The sequence below is a fragment of the Orcinus orca genome, chromosome X (assembly GCF_937001465.1).
Source record: "Orcinus orca chromosome X, mOrcOrc1.1, whole genome shotgun sequence".
Taxonomy (NCBI): Eukaryota; Metazoa; Chordata; class Mammalia; order Artiodactyla; family Delphinidae; genus Orcinus; species Orcinus orca.
In genome coordinates this window covers 42,741,745-42,757,682 of record NC_064580.1, presented here as the reverse complement: position 1 = coordinate 42,757,682, position 15,938 = coordinate 42,741,745, and the positions used below count along the sequence as shown (strand labels likewise).

The window sequence follows — 15,938 nt, the reverse complement described above, 5'->3', positions numbered from 1 at the left end:
CATATACATTATATAGCTCAAGTTTAAAAATGAAATCATAGTATTTGGTTGTCTCCTTTTTAACTTGGCAGTTTAGTATAATTTTCTAGGCAGTAAATATTTTTCTTCACACACACATGATGCATAGGATAAACTATATCCTATGGATAAACTATATTTAATTTAACCAATCCACTATATGTGAATTTAGGGTGTTCTAGGTTTTCTGTTGTGATGAAAACTGCTATGGTGAAATTCTTACACTTAAATCTTTTTGCCCAAGTCACTGAAATTATATTTTGAGTCAAAGGTATAGGGACATTGAATGGTAAACGAATTGCTGCCTAACAGTAGGGCACTTCCACTCTTGGAAAATTGTCCTTGTCCAGGCTCTTCTCCATCGTATCAGTCACAGACCCACAGGTTGGGGCCACAACAATGTGGTCCTCCCAAGTCCTTCTGCACATGGCCTCTTGCCCAGCCAATGTGTGGAAATTTCTAGATGAATTATTCTGATCTCTGCAAGGCACATTTCTCCATTCATGTCTTCCTTCCCAACCATAGACCTCTGCCCATTTGCAAGAAGAGATGGAAATGACCAAGACCCTGGTAAATATTATTTATTCACGTATTTATTTGTTAGGTTCTTAGTTTTTTCATTAGATGTCAGAGAGCAGGGAATGGGAAGAGATACCAAGGAACCAATAAAAATGTCCCCAGGGGTGAGGAACAGCCAGTTGGGCTAAGAAATAGTGGCTGAAGCTGGAAAACAGGCAGAGGGGTCAGTAAGAGAAAGAGGGATGAGGAATAGCCACAGGGAACAGCTGGAGGGACCATGTTGCACTTATTGGAAATAGAGGATAGCCAAGGGGCCCAGGGGACAGGTGGGAAATCAGTGGAACAAACAGAGGAAATGGGAAACAAGAGCCAGAGGCCAGGAGCAGCAGAGAGACCAAGAAACAGTAGTTGGGGCTGGAGAAGTGTTAATAGTGGGGAGCAAGGAAGAGCCAGAGGATATGAGAACAATTAGAAGGATCTCAAAATGGGAGGAGGGACCAGGAAATAGAGGAACCAGATATCAACCAGAGGGAACAGGGACCATCCACAGGGACAAGGAAACAGAAGAATCAGCTAAAAGGAAAAAGCAAAAAGGTTTGGTGTACTGGGTAAGAGCCTGCCAGACAAGCCACTTCAAGAGGTACCAGGGGTCAGAGGAGAATCTGAGAGGATGGGGAAAGGCAGAGATACTGGGGAACGGAAATGGGAAATGGGAAAGATGAGCCTGGGATATGCAGCAGCCAGAGGAAGCTAGGGACCAGCTGCTGAGGCTGTAGAACAGGTTGGAGGGGCAGGAAAGGGACAGACCCATGGGACAGTTGGAGAGGCAAAAGGACCTCTGAGGATGAGGAGTAGCCAAGGGCACCAGAGGCAACAAGGAACAGTCGTAGAGGTTGGGGAGTAGCCAGAGGGAACGGCAAAGTGGACATCAAAGATATATCTGGTTTGGATAGCAACCTGTCTGACCTGGGAACAACTAGAGGGACTAGAGAACAGCTGGAAGGCATAGTGTCCATTCCCGAAGCCAGAGGCCCCATGTAGTGGGCACTGGGGTTAAGGGACAGTTGCAGAAGCCAGAGACAGTCTGGGGAGCATCCAGAGTTCCCTGAGATAGGGCAATAGGGGCTTCATGGGATGTGGAACTTCACTGCTACAACAGGGAAAGTCCTAGGCAAACTGGGACAGTTGGTCACCCTGCCCAAGAAACAGCCAAAGGAGCCAGTCAAAAGTCAGATGTAATGCAAGTGATGCAGAAGGTGAAAGTACAGAACCCAGCTGTGGCACAAAGCACACAGAAGTAGTATATGTTGATGATCAAGAGCCTAGGCTAGGAGCCAGGTAGACCAGCACTTCACAGACAGTGGTCCATGGACCAGATGCAGAGCACCAGATGAGAGCATATTAGAAATGCATTCCAGGACTGCCCAAGGAGCAGGGAAGAATTGGGTCTACAAAGAAGTCAGAGGAGTCAAAGGGCAGTCAGTCTGTGTCAACTAGAAGGAATGAGAAAGGCTCATCAGGACCAGGGAGCAGCCAGATGGACTAGGGTGCAACGAGAATGGTGCCACAGACTAAGGATCAGCTAGAGGAATAGCTGTCAAGGGGAACACAGGACAGTCAGAGGCATCAGGGATCAGTCAGAGGGAAGAAGAAACAGGAGACATGGAACAAGGGACAATCAGAGGAAGCAATAAACAGAGGCATCAGGAAACAGACCAGGGGACAGTCAGAAATAACAAGAAACATTTAGAAGGAACAGTAAACAGAGGGATGAAGGAAGAGTCAGATGGGGACCATGCAGAGGGAACAAGAATCAGGAGAGGGAGCAGGGAGAAGTTAGGGGACAGGAGTGGGTAGGGTAAGCAGGGAAAGCCAGAGGGAGGAGCATGGGAGCAGGAAAGATTCGGGCACCCCCAGCCCCAGGCGAGGGCACAGTGAGCTACACTGCATACTTTCAGGCAGCCTAGTAAGTGCCCTAGGAGCCCTCCTGCTAGGCTGGGATAGGGTTTAGAAGGGCAGAGTTATATCACAGGAGGTGATGGAGAAGTGTGCTGGGGCAGGAGTGAGAGCAGCCCTTGGGGAGTGAGCCCCAAGCCGGCTGCAGGGTGGGACAGAGCAGATGGCCAGGGACAGAATGGGCAGTGAGTGGCCAATCCTGGCAGCACAGCGTTCCCTTGGGGTGAGAGTGCAGAATGTTTTGGGACTGAGACATTGCTGTGTGGTTCACTGGCGAGCTGTCAAGAGCTGGAGTGGGGATCCTCACCTAGGATGAGGGAGTCCTTGTAAGTGTCCTGGTGGTGGCAGAGACACAGGCCATCCTCCATGGTAGAAATGGGCCATAAAACCAAACCTTTTTGTATGTGGCTGCTGAGGCTAGAATCTGGGTGGTTCTATATTAGCAACTTTGTATCCAAGTCACTAGCTCCAAAATCCCTCTCCATCACATCACATAAGCCTACCCAGCCAGGGTGGAGTCCAAAGTGAAAGGGATCAGAGGGGCATCTGTGCCTGGCATGGTCTTTTTGCCCTTTCCCTGTGTGACTCCCAGGGAGGGAGAGACAGATGAGTGTGGTCTTTTGTCCACCAGATTGGGCTGTCAGAGTTGTTAAAATATTTAACAATGTCTGAAAAAGTATGTGTATATATTTAATGTATGTTAAATATTTAATGTATATATATTTAATGTATATATTTAATGTATGTTAAATATTTAAAATATTTAACAATGTCTGAAAAAGTATATGTATATATATATATATATATATATATCTGAATCACTTTGCTGTACATCTGAAACTAACACAACATTGTAAACTAACTATGCTTCAAGTTTTATTTTATTTTATTTTTTAATTAATTAATTTATTTGTTTTTGGCTGTGTTGGGTCTTCGTTGCTGTGCGCAGGCTTTCTCTAGTTGCAGCAAGCGGGGGCTACTCTTTGTTGTGGTGCACGGGCTCTCGGCACGTGGGCTCAGTAGTTGTGGCTCACAGGCTCAAGAGCACAGGCTCAGTAGTTGTGGTGCATGGGCTTAGTTGCTCTGTGGCATGTGGGATCTCCCCAGGTCAGGGCTCGAACCCATGTCCCCTGCCTTGGAAGGAAGATTCTTAACCACTGCGCCCCCAGGGAAGCCTGCTTCAATTTTTTAAAATGGTAAAACAAAGTTTTTAAAAAATGTTTACCAGTGCCAAATGATAGAATATTTTAATTTTCCCATACTGGTTGGCAAATAGCCACTCCTCCCCGCCACCTGAGGCTCCTCCCCTATGTCACCTACACACCTGCCAGTCTGTCCTGGGGTCACCGGCAAGAGAGCAAGGATCAGGAGGATGGGCAGGCAGAATGAGAGCTTCCCTCAAGCCTGACCCCAGGGCTTTCCCTGGGTGAGTGCCCTTGTGCAGTGAAGGGGAGTAGGTCAGACATGCTGCTAGAGGCTCAGGTGGAGGTCCTGCTCTCAGCAACCCTTGGGGCTGTGCTCAGGAGAGCTAGTGGATGGAGAAGTGCTGGGCACCACCCAGTGTTTGCGGATCTGCCCCCGGAGCTGCTGGTGGTGGAGCAGATACTGTGAGTTCCATGCCTGCTCTGTGCCCCTGAACACTCACTAATAAGGGCCCCCAAAGAACAAAGGTCTTTCAATGAATAAAGTTTCCTCATTTCCTCACAGTTGAATCACTAGATCTTGTCTTTGATACTTAGGGCATTTTTTGTGTTGTTTAGGAAATCCTCACCTACCCCAAGGCCTAAACAAATATTTACCTATATTTTCTACTAAGAGTTTTAAAGCATTAATTCTTTTGAAACGTTTGATTCTTTTGCCCTTCACCCAGAACCACTAATTGTTAACATTTTGCCACATTTGCTTTCTCTTCTCAATTTATGTATATATGTATGTATGTATGTAGTGTATACACACAGAAATATTTAAAACTTTATTTTCTGAACCACTTGAGAGTAATTTGCAGACATAATTCCCCTTTACCCTTAAATACTTAATGTGTATCTCTTAAGAACAAGGACATTCTCTTACATAATCACAGTACAGTTATCAAAATCAAGAAATTGCACATTGATCTAGTACTATCTAATATTTGATGAGTATTATCTAATTACCTAATGAGGTGAAAAACTCGGCCTCTGTGCACCAGTGCCAAATCGAATCTCAGAGACAGAGTTTTGGGTGAAGTAGAGAAGAGTAGCTTTATTGCTTTGCCAGACAAATGGGGACACAGTAGGCTCCTGCCCTGAAAAACTGTGTGTCCCAACCTGGGAGGATTGGATGAGGAGTTTTATAGCAATGGTTCAAGAGCAGGCTTGCTGGTAAGGATTAGAGTGCGTGCAGGGCCTGCACTCCTTTAATCTGGTCTCAGGTAGTCTCTTGATGAGCTTCTCTGGTTCCTTTAATCTGGCCTCATGTGGTCTTCTCTGGAATGAAGAATGCTAACACCTTCCATTTGTTGGGGGTTTTAGTTCTGTAAAGAGCTCAAGATATTATGTGTATCCCTTGAGGGGGAACCAGGACCCTGCCCCAAGGCTACACTATTGTTTTTTGGCTGCTTCTCCTTTGTCTCTGCATCCCCTCCCTTAACTGATTAGCAACTGTTCAAATCTGCCCTTTGGAAGTCAGGGAAGGTCATGGAGGCTGGAATCTATTCCCTACAAACAAGAAATGTGGTACAGGGAGTTCTCTGGTGGTCCAGTGGTTAGGATTCCAGGCTTCCACTGCCAGGGCCCAGGTTCAATCCCTGGTTGGGGAACTGAGATCCCACAAGCCATGCAGCATAGCCAAATAAATAAATACAAAAATCTTGAAAAAAAAAAAAGAACAGGGGACAGAAAGGCTTCCATGCCCAGGAGCCCCACAGGGTCCTGCTCGGTTTCACTAACATACAATTTGTAAATAATTTTCCCAGTTCTCACGATAACATCCTTTATAGTATTTCCCCCTGATCCAGGATCCAATCCAGGCTCATGTATTATGTTTAGTTGTCATGTCCCTTTACCCTTTAATCTGAAACAGTTCCTTAGCCTTTCCTTGACTTTCATGACACCATTTGGAAGAATGTCCCTCAATTTGGGGTTTTTTTCCTGCTTCCTCATAATTAGATTCAGGTTTTTCATTTTTGTCAAATATCACAGAAATGATGCTGTGTTCTTCTCAGTGCCTCACATTGGCAAGAATTCAATACCAATTTGTCCTTTATTGATAATGTTAACTTTGATCACCTGGCTAAGATGGCATCTGTCAGGTACTGTAAAGTTACTATATTTCTCTTTGTAATTAACAACTAGGTTGTGGGGAGATACATTGAGACTATGTATACATTGAGACTATTTCTCATGCTTTTGTCCGCTGATTGTAGCATCTAGAAATGATTCCTGCCTGTAACAATTAATTACGGTGCTATTTCCCTAATGGTGTTTTTCTAATTCCATCATTTCTTCTATATTGATTAGTTGGCATTCTCCTATAAGGAAAAAATTCCTTTCTCTGACTGCTGAAATGACAATTATATGCCAGGCACAATGAGCACACCTTGAGTTACCATTTGTCACTAATAGGAACTAGAGCTTCTTGGAGATATGACTGACTCCAGGGTTGGAACAGAGAAAGTACAAAATGATTCTGGAAGAACTCATTGTGCTGGGAAGTAATGAAGCACTCAAAAGATGGGAACATGTCAAAATGACACAGGAGCCACTTTGAAGGAGCTCCCTCTGGTCAAATCTGGGACAATATGAGTAGCAAAAGAAATCATAATAGTAATAGATTATCATCTACTGAATAAAGTAGGAAGTGACCAGACCCTATAATACATAGGTAGGCAGATAGGAAAGAAGTGAATTCCCCCCATTTTTTATCTCTTTTCTTGGCTGTGCTGCACGGCTTGCTGGGTCTCAGTTCCCCGACCAGGGATTGAACCCTGGCCACAGCAGTGAAAGTGCCAAATCCTAACCACTAGACCACCAGGGAACTCCTGTGAGTGCTCCTTTTTAATAGCATCTTGATCTTTTTTGCTGTGTCCCCTACTCCAATCTTTCTGAGGATAATTTAGTAGTTTGTTAAAACTTTTTATTTGGAAATAATTATACATTTATAGGAAGTTGCAAAGATGGTACAGAGAGGTCTCATGTAACTCTTTACCCAGTTTCCCCTAATGATTACATCCTGTGTCACTAGAGTACAATTATCACAAATAGGAAATTGACATTTCTGCGGTGTGCGTGTCGTTCTCTGCCATTTTACACGTGTAGATTCCTGTACAATAATCCAGATACAGAACTATTCCATCACCACATAGGTCTCTACTGGTGTTGACGTTTTACCAGTTAGAGTGAAGTGTAGAAAACTTAGCTCCCTTTAAGTCCCTTTACCCTCACCAATTACAATTGTCTTAAATATTTCCTCTACATACATGGAGATCCACATCATAAAAATGTTATACTTTTTACTTTGACCTTCAAATATAATTTAGAAAACTCAAGAGGAAAAGGAAAGTCTATTGTATTTAAACATATTTTTTCTCTTTCCATTTTTCTTCTTTCCTGATGTTCAAAGACTTCTTTTACCATCTCCTTTCTGTTTAGAGGACTTCCTTTAAGCCATTCTTTTAGGGTAGGTCTGCTGACAACAGATTTTCTTAGTTCTCCTTCTTCTGAGAATATCTTGATTTCCCCTTCATTTCTTCTTTCTTAGTAACAGCTTTATTTAGATATAATTCACATACCATAGTTTACCCATTTAAAGTGTCCAATTCAGGGACTTCCCTGGTGGCGCAGTGGTTAAAAATCTGCCTGCCAATGCAGGGGACATGGGTTCAAACCCTGATCCAGGAAGATCCCACATGCCGCAGAGCAACATGTGCCACAACCACTGAGCCTGCACTCTAGAGCCCATGAGCCACAACTACTGAGCCCGTGTGCCACAACTATTGAAGCCCACGTGTCTAGAGCCCATGCTCCACAAAAAGAGAAAGCCCGTGTGCATCAACAAAGACCCAACACAGCCAAATATAAAAATAAATAAATAAATTTATTTTAAAAATAAAGTGTCCAATTCAATGTTTTTTGTATGTTTATGGATATGTGCAACCATCACTATAATCAATTTTAGAACATTTTCATCACCTCAAAAAGAAACCCCATACCCCTAAGCCATCACTCTGCCCCACCTCACCTCCCTGCCTCCTCCAACCCTAAGCAAACATTAATATGCTTTCTGTCTCTATAGACTTTACTCTTCTGGACATTTCACATGAATGGAATCACATAACATGTGATCTTTTTGTCCGGCTTCTTTGACTCAGCATAATGTTTTTAAGGAGCTCCCTCTGGCTAAACCTGGGACAATTTGAGTAGCAAAAGAAATAATGATAGTAATAGGTTATAACCCACTGAATAAAGTAGGAAGTCACCAGTCCATAATAGGTCAGCAGATACATATGTAGGTAGGCAAATAGATAGGGAAGAAGTGTAGCATGTACATGTAGTAACATGTATCAGTATTTCCTTCCTTTTTGTGGCTGAATAATATTCCATTGTGCAGGTGTATCACATTTTGTTTATTCATTTGTCAGCTGATGTACATTTGGGTTGTTTCCACCTTTTGGCTATTATAAGTAATGCTGCTGTAAACATTTGTGTACGTGTTTTTATGCAGATATATATTTTCATTTATCTCAAGTATATATATGCATCTAGGAGTGGAATTGCTAGGTCAAATGATAACTCTATGTTTAATAATTTGAGGAACTGCCAGACTGTTTTCTAAAGCAGCTGCACCAGTTTACATTCCCACCAGCAGTGTTTGTATGAAGTTTCCAATTTCTCCAAATCCTCATCAGCACTTGTTATTATCTGACTTTTTGATTCTAACCATCCTAGTGAGTGTGAGGTAGTATCTCATTGTGGTTTTGATTTTCATTTCCCAGATAATTAATGATGTTAAGCATCTTTTCATGTACTTAATGGCCATGGCTGCTTCATTTCTTAAGGATAATTTTGCCAGATATGGAATTCAGGGTTGACAGTTCTTTTCTTTCAGCACTTGAAAAATGTTGTGCCATTTCCTTCGCTCCACCATGGTTTGGGGTGAGAAATCTGCTGTCACTTTAATTGTTTTTCCCCTATAGGTAAGGTGTCATTTCTCTCTTGCTGATTTCAAGATTTTTTCTTTGTCTTTAGTTTTCTGAAGTTTGACTATAATGTGTCTTCGTATAATTTCTTTGGTTTATCCTTTTGGGGTTTGCTCAGCTTCTTGAAACTCTAAGTTGATATCTTTTGCCAAATTTGAGAAATTTTCAGCTATAATTTCTTCAAATACTTTTCAGCCCCACACTTTCTCCTCTCTTTCTGGAACTCTGATGACATGAATGCCAGATCTTTTATTATAGTCTCAGAGGTCCCTGAGGCTCTGCTCATTTTTTTTCCAGTCAATTTTCTTTCTGTTGTTCAGATTGGATCATTTCTATTGTTCTGTCATCAAGTTCTCTAATTCTTTCCTCTGTCCTCTCTATTCTGCTGTTGAGCTCTTACACTGATATTAAAATTTTAGTTATTCTATTTTTCAGTTCTAAAATTTCCATTCTGTTCTTCTTTATATCTTTTTTTTCTGAGACTTTCTGGTTTTGCATTTAAGTATATTGAAGCATTTTTAAAAAAATAATAACAAAGTACTGTTAGCACAGGGACAAAATGTTCCCCTGATGACTCTAATGCATAGCCAGGCTTTTTTTTAATATTTATTTATTTGTTTGGTTGCTCCAGGTCTTAGTTGCAGCAGGTGAGCTCCTTTGTTGCAGCTCACAGGCTCCTTAGTTGTGGCATGTGAACTCTTAGTTGTGGCATGCATGTGAGATCTAGTTCCCTGACCAGGGATCAAACCCAGGCCCCCTGCATTGGGAGTGCGGAGTCTTAACCACTGTGCCACCAGGGAAATCCCTGAAGCATTTTTATAATGGCTGCTTTAAAATCCTTGATAATTCTAACATCTGTGTCATCTCAGTGTCAGTGTCAGTTGATTGTCTTTTCTCATTCCAGTTAAGATTTTCTTGCTTCTTCACATGATGCCTGATTTTTAATTATGTCCTGGATATTTTGGGCACTCTGAGACTCTGGATATTATTTAAATCTTGTGTTTAGCAGTCTGCCTCCAACACTGTTCTGCTAAAAAAGGAGAATCTCCTTCTTACTGCCAGGTGGAGGTGGAAGTTCAGGTCCCTAATTAGCCTCCTTTGACACCCCAGAGGGGACAAGCACTTTGTTGATCCTGGGTGGAGGTGGAATGTCATGCTCCCCACCAGACCACCTCTGACACCACCCTGGTGGGGAGACAAAAAGGTACCTCATTACTGTGTTGGGGGTAGAAGTTCAAGATCCCCACATAGCCTACATTGACACTGTGTGGGAGGGGCCTCATTATCCCCAGGCAGGGATGAAAACCTAGGCTCCCCACTCAGCCTTTGCTGATGAAAATTGGGATGGGAGCTGCAGCTTTTTTCTGTGATGCTTGGCTGGAGTAGGGCAGTAATTATCTAAATTTTTCTTTCTTGTTACATTGGCCCTTTCCTGGTACTTTGGCTAGAGATAGCAGGCTTTCTTGGGACTGTTTTTATCTGCACCAGTTGGCATTCTGGGTTGCCAGCTTCACCATGCAGTCCAAGATATATGGGGTGAAAAGAAAACTCAGGGAAATCACTGCTGTGTCACTCCTCAGGTTCCAAGGTCCCTAGGCAGTTAGCCTCCTTCTCTCCAACTGACAGTCTTCTTATCTTTTTTTTTATATATAATGTCCAGCTACTTAGCAGGAGAAATAGGGAGAATTGTATCTGTTCCATCTTGAGCCCATTGGTAACTTTTAAACTTAATTTTTTAATAGGTAATACATTCACATAGTTCTTTCCCCCAGTCCCACAGATTTCCCTAACCAAGAAACCAGTCTTGATTAGTTGGTGGGTGGGTGGGTGGATGGGTGGTATATGCTTATAGATTATGCAAATAAAAGCAACTAAGAAAATATCCTTCATATTTTTCCACAGATAGTAGATACTTTTACTGTTATGCTGAACACTGATTTTTAAAATTACTGTTAATTTTAAACTTTTTTATCATGAAATATTACACACATTTTGAATAATGCTGCTGTAAATACTCTTGAACATGCCTCTTGTTGCACATGAGCACATATTCCAATTGAGCATATTTCCATGGATGGAATCACTGTGTCCTTGTGTATGCATATTTCAACATTACCAGGTAAAGCCAAAAGGTTTTCCAATATGGTCGTCCAATTTACAGCTCCATTAGACATATGAGAGTTTTCATTGCACCATGTTCTCTTCAACACTTCATATTGCCATTCTTCAAAAAACTTTTTATTGAGGTATAGTTGATTTATAATATTATATACGTTTCAGGTGTACAACATAGTGATTCACAGTTTCTAAAGGTTATACTCCATTTATAGTTATTATAAAATGTTGGCTATATTCCCTGTGCTGTACAATATATCCTTGTTGCTTATCCTTGTATGCTTATACATAGTAGTTTGTACCTCTTAATCCCCTACCCCTACCTTGCCCCTTGCCCCTTTCCTCTCCCCACTGGTAACCACTTGTTTGTTCTCTATGTCTGTTAGTCTGTTCCTGTTTTTTGTTATATTCACTAGTTTGTTTTATTTTTTAGATTCCACATATAAGTGATATCATATGGTAATTTGGCTTTCTCCGTCTGACTTATTTCACTTAGCATAATACCCTACGAGTCCACCCATGTTGTTGCAAATGTCAGAATTCCATTCTTTTTATGGCTAAGTAGTATTCTATTGTATATATATACCACATCTTCTTTATCCATTCATCTGTTGATGGACATTTAGGTTGCTTCCATGTCTTGGCTATTGTAAATAGTGCTGCTTTGAACATTGGGGTGCATGTATCTTTTCAAATTAGCATTTTTGTTTTCTTTGGATATATACCCAGGGGTGGAATTGCTGAATCATATGGTAGTTCTGTTTTTAGTGTTTTGAGAAACTGTTTACCACAGTGGCTGCACCAATTTACATTCTCAACAACAGTGTACAAGGGTACCTTTTTCTCCACATCCTTGATATTGCCAGTGTTTTTCATTGAAGACATTGTAGGGGTTGTGTAATGGTAACTCATTATGGTTTGAATGTGCATTCCCTGGTTACTAAGGAAGTTAAGCCCTTTTTGTGTTTATTAATGCCTTGGATTTCCTCTTTTGTAAAATGCCTGTTCAGACCTTTTGCCCACTTTTCTACTGGTGATCTCTCTCTTTTTTAAAAAAATTGGTTTGTAAGTGTTCTTTACATTCTCTAGATATGAGCCCTTTGTCAGTAATGTGTTGCAGATATCTTCTATTTGGTGGCTTTTCTTTTTTTTCTCTTATAATGCTGTCTTTTAAATGCTGTCTCTTCATTGGAGACAGATATCAATCTTTTTCTTTATGGTTAATGTTTTTTGCATCCTGTTTGAGAATTATTTTCATAATCCAAGATGATGAAGATATTCATCTCTACTATGGTTTTTTCTATGTTATCTTTTAAAGGCTTTATTGTTTTGCCTTTCCCCCAGTACATTTCTTCCAAATGCCTTTTAACCCCCTTTGTATCTTCTTATGTTGGTTGTCCAAGTTGTTTTATATTTTAGTCAATTCTATATTGCCATTGCCTGGCACATAATCAACCAGTAAATGTATTGTATGTAGTTCCTACATTAACTCGAGGACTTAAAGAGAGCCTATTTTAATCCTCATTTTTGAAAAAAGAGGGACTGAATGAATAAATGAATGAATTTAATACACAGTGAATGTCAAGATACTTCAATATGTTTTTCTCTCACAAAATAAAATGCAAAACTGGGTGCTGGGTGAAAATCCTACATGATACATTATGGTAAAAGTCATTAAAAACAACTTCCTATTCCTCTTCCCTCCATCCTCCAGTGCTGACCATGTCACCTTGAACAGGACTGTGTTGTTACAGGTGTCATTCAAGGATGTGACTGTGGACTTCAGCAGGGAGGAGTGGCAGCACTTGGACCCTGCTCAGAGGCTCCTGTACCGGGATGTGACGCTGGAGAACTATAGCCACCTGTGCTCAGTGGGTAAGCACAGCCAGGGGCCTCAGAGAGGCTGCTTCCATTCTCAGCTGCTGAATGCTCTGGGGCATCTGAAGTGTGTGATGGTGTCATCCTTGATTTGCCCGAGATTCTTCAGTCCTTTTTCACGTCTGTGATTATTACTCTACTCCCAGTGAAATGGGATTACTTTCCTGAAGAGCAAATGGAAGTGTCATTGAAAGGCCCCAAAACCCAATTAGCTGGACCCAATCCTGTATCATGTCCTGTTAACAGGGTACCAAGTTCCCAAACCAGAGGTCATCTTCAAGTTGGAGCAAGGAGAGGGGCCATGGACGTTGGAGGAGGAAACCCCACACCAGAGCTGCTCAGGTGAGTGAGTGTGACCTAGGCAGATGGGGGACATGGAAATAGATCTCAGTTTCTCTAGAAGAGGCTGATGCCTTTGAAAGGCTCTGAAGATATCTTATCTTGAAGGCTCGAAGCGTTTGGAGTTGTTTGGAGAGAGTTGGCAGAGCCCCTCCAATATCTGAATGCTTTCTCCAAGTATGACCCTTGCCGATACCCATTGTCTTCTTTGCTTGGCTTTTTGACAAGAAAGCTGTCTCTAATCTCTGTACCATGGATCACATACATACTACCCTATCTTACCTAGGGACTTTTTATTCTTCCTACTTCACTCCCACCCCCTTATCTTAGGTTCTTTTCTTGTACATTAGGTATTTTACATTTTCTTCCCTTTTATTCCAATTCCTCATATCCATCCCTTATGCCTCCTCCCAAAGGCAACAGATATAATGTGTTTGATCTTTGAATTTGTATGATATTCTCTTAAAGCCTGAAGTATTGGTTTATAAGTATGTATTTTTAGTATATGTAAATTATATTGTGCTACATGTCTTTTTTTTTAAACACTCTTTGTTTATACATTTTTAAAATTTATTTATTTTCCTTATTTTTTTTGGCTGTGTCGGGTCTTAGTTGCAGCACACAGGATCTTCATTGAGGCATGCAGGATGTTTGGTTATGGCCTGCAGTCTCTTCATTGCTGCGCTCATGCTTCTTTCTAGCTGTGGCTCGTGGGCTTCTCTCTAGTTGTGGCGTTTGGGTTTTCTCTCTCTAGTTGTGGTACATGGGGTCCAGGGCGCACAGGCTCAGTAGTTGTGGTGCGTGGGCTTAGTTGCCCCCCGGGCATATGGGATCTTAGTTCCCCGACCAGGGATAGAACCCACATCCCCTGCATTGGAAGGCAGATTCTTTACCACTGGACCACCAGGGAAGTCCCTGTGCTACATGTCTTAATTATGTTCCTTTTTTTCACTCACCCCTAAGGTCTGTTCATATTGCAGTGCTCATCTGGCTTCATTCGTTCAAATTGCTGCATAGTATTGCACAGTGTGCTAGCACCACATCTTATTGAACCATACACCCAGTGGTGAAACCTAGGTTTCCGTTAGCTCCCATTTAAGACAAACAACTCTACAATAAATTTCTACACAGATGTTCTCTTAGAGTGTGAGAATTTCTCAGGGATGTATATAGAAGAGAGGGTTTGCCTGATCATTGCATATTCTCATACTGAATTTGAGCACCACCGTGTTCTTCTTGAATTGGCTGCACTAATCTACTCTCCCAGCAATAGGGCACAGGGTTCTAGCTTTCCTCGAGTTTCTGCCAAGAATTAATATTACCAGAGTTTCTCATTTTTGGGCCAACTATGGGTATAAAGTGATATCTCATTTTTTATTTCTCATTTCTCCAATACCTAGTTTGAGCATTTCATTATTGACCATTTGTGGTCTCTTTGAGTTTCTCTCCTATGAGTGACCTTGCTCATGTTCCCCTAGTTTTGATTTGTTTCCTGTCTGTTTCATACTGATTTGCATCCAATTTATTATTTGCCCCCTTTTCCAGCCTTCTCCTCATTATCCCCATAAATGAGGTTGCCCTACGGACCCTGTCTACTGTTCACCAGTCTTTTCTTCATATACATGCAAGGATTCATCCATCCTGAAATTCTGATGACTCTTTTTGACATCTCCAATCTGTTCTTCCCTGGTACTTTAGTACTACATTTAGCTACCCAGAAAGTTCCATTGAGATGTTTCTCTTGCTCCTCACTACATCAGAAATTGGAATCATTACCTCATGTATCAGAAACCCTTCTCACCTTCCAACTTTTCTCACATTTGTCAGTGTTTCTTAAATATTTCTGTCATTTTTAAGTTAATCACTCTACAGTTCCTACTGCTTTTCCATTTCTGAGAATATCATTTTCAGTTCTCAGTTCATCTTCTTAGTTCCCAGCAATATCACCCAAAACCAGCTCCATATTTTCTTACGCCTGGATTATAATTTTTCTATTACTGATTGTATTTGCTGATTCCATTCTTTTTATTAGTTCACTTCAAAAGCTAACGATAAATTTTATTGCCTAAAATGTTCTATTTATCTTGACATTAGCTTTATGAAAAAACCTACAATTATTCCCCATGACTTAGCATGTGACAATTAAACTCTTCATTCAGAGAGGCAAACAACATGGCCATGTATTTCGAATTCAAATGTGTATCTGTATATTTTGTATAACCTATGCTCAAGTCCATTTTTAACATATTTTATGATTCTATGAGGTTTATTTATGTTAATAGTTCTATGAGTTTTGGGGAATTCCCTGGCGGTCCAGTGGTTAGGACCCAGCGCTTTCACTGCCGGGGCCTGGGTTCGATCCCTGGATGGGAAAAAAAAGCCCGTAAGCCACGTGGTGTGGCCAAAATAATAATAATTCTATGAGTTTTGACAAATGCATACAGTCACGTAACCACTACCACAATCAAGATATAGAACAAAAATTACCTCAGGTCCCTTTATTGTTACTTCTTCCCACCACTTCCAGACCTGGAAAATACTGATGTCTTTTCTGTCTCTATAGTTTTGCCTTTTCCAGAATGTCATATAAATGGAATCATACAGTATGAAGCTTTTTGAGCCTGGCTTCTTTCACTTAGCATAAAGCATTCAAAACTCATTCCTACTGTTGTGTTTTCCATAGTTTGTTCCTTTTTTATTTCTGAGTAGTATTCCATAGTATGGATGTATCACAGTTTATCCATTCACCAGCTGAAGGATATTTGGATGGTTTCCAGTTTTGGTGTTTATGAATAAAGGTGCTATGTTTATATATTTGTTTCCATATTTTGTGTGATGATAAGATTTCATTCACTTGGGTAAATACCTAAGAGTCAGATTGCTGGACTGTATGGTAAGTATATGTTTAACTTTACTAGAAACTGCCAAACTTTTCCAA

At 41.2% G+C, this 15,938-nt stretch overlaps 1 protein-coding gene across 1 annotated transcript in view; it reads left to right on the top strand.

The window, feature by feature from the left end:
- Nucleotides 1-15,938, top strand: part of ZNF41 (zinc finger protein 41) — a 56,658-nt gene that overhangs the window by 29,001 nt on the left and 11,719 nt on the right. Inside the window, exons 3-5 of the mRNA XM_033409634.2 lie at nucleotides 544-588; nucleotides 12,538-12,658; nucleotides 12,908-13,003. Coding sequence (XP_033265525.1) covers nucleotides 544-588; nucleotides 12,538-12,658; nucleotides 12,908-13,003 — 262 coding nt within the window. The remainder of the gene's footprint in view (nucleotides 1-543; nucleotides 589-12,537; nucleotides 12,659-12,907; nucleotides 13,004-15,938) is intronic.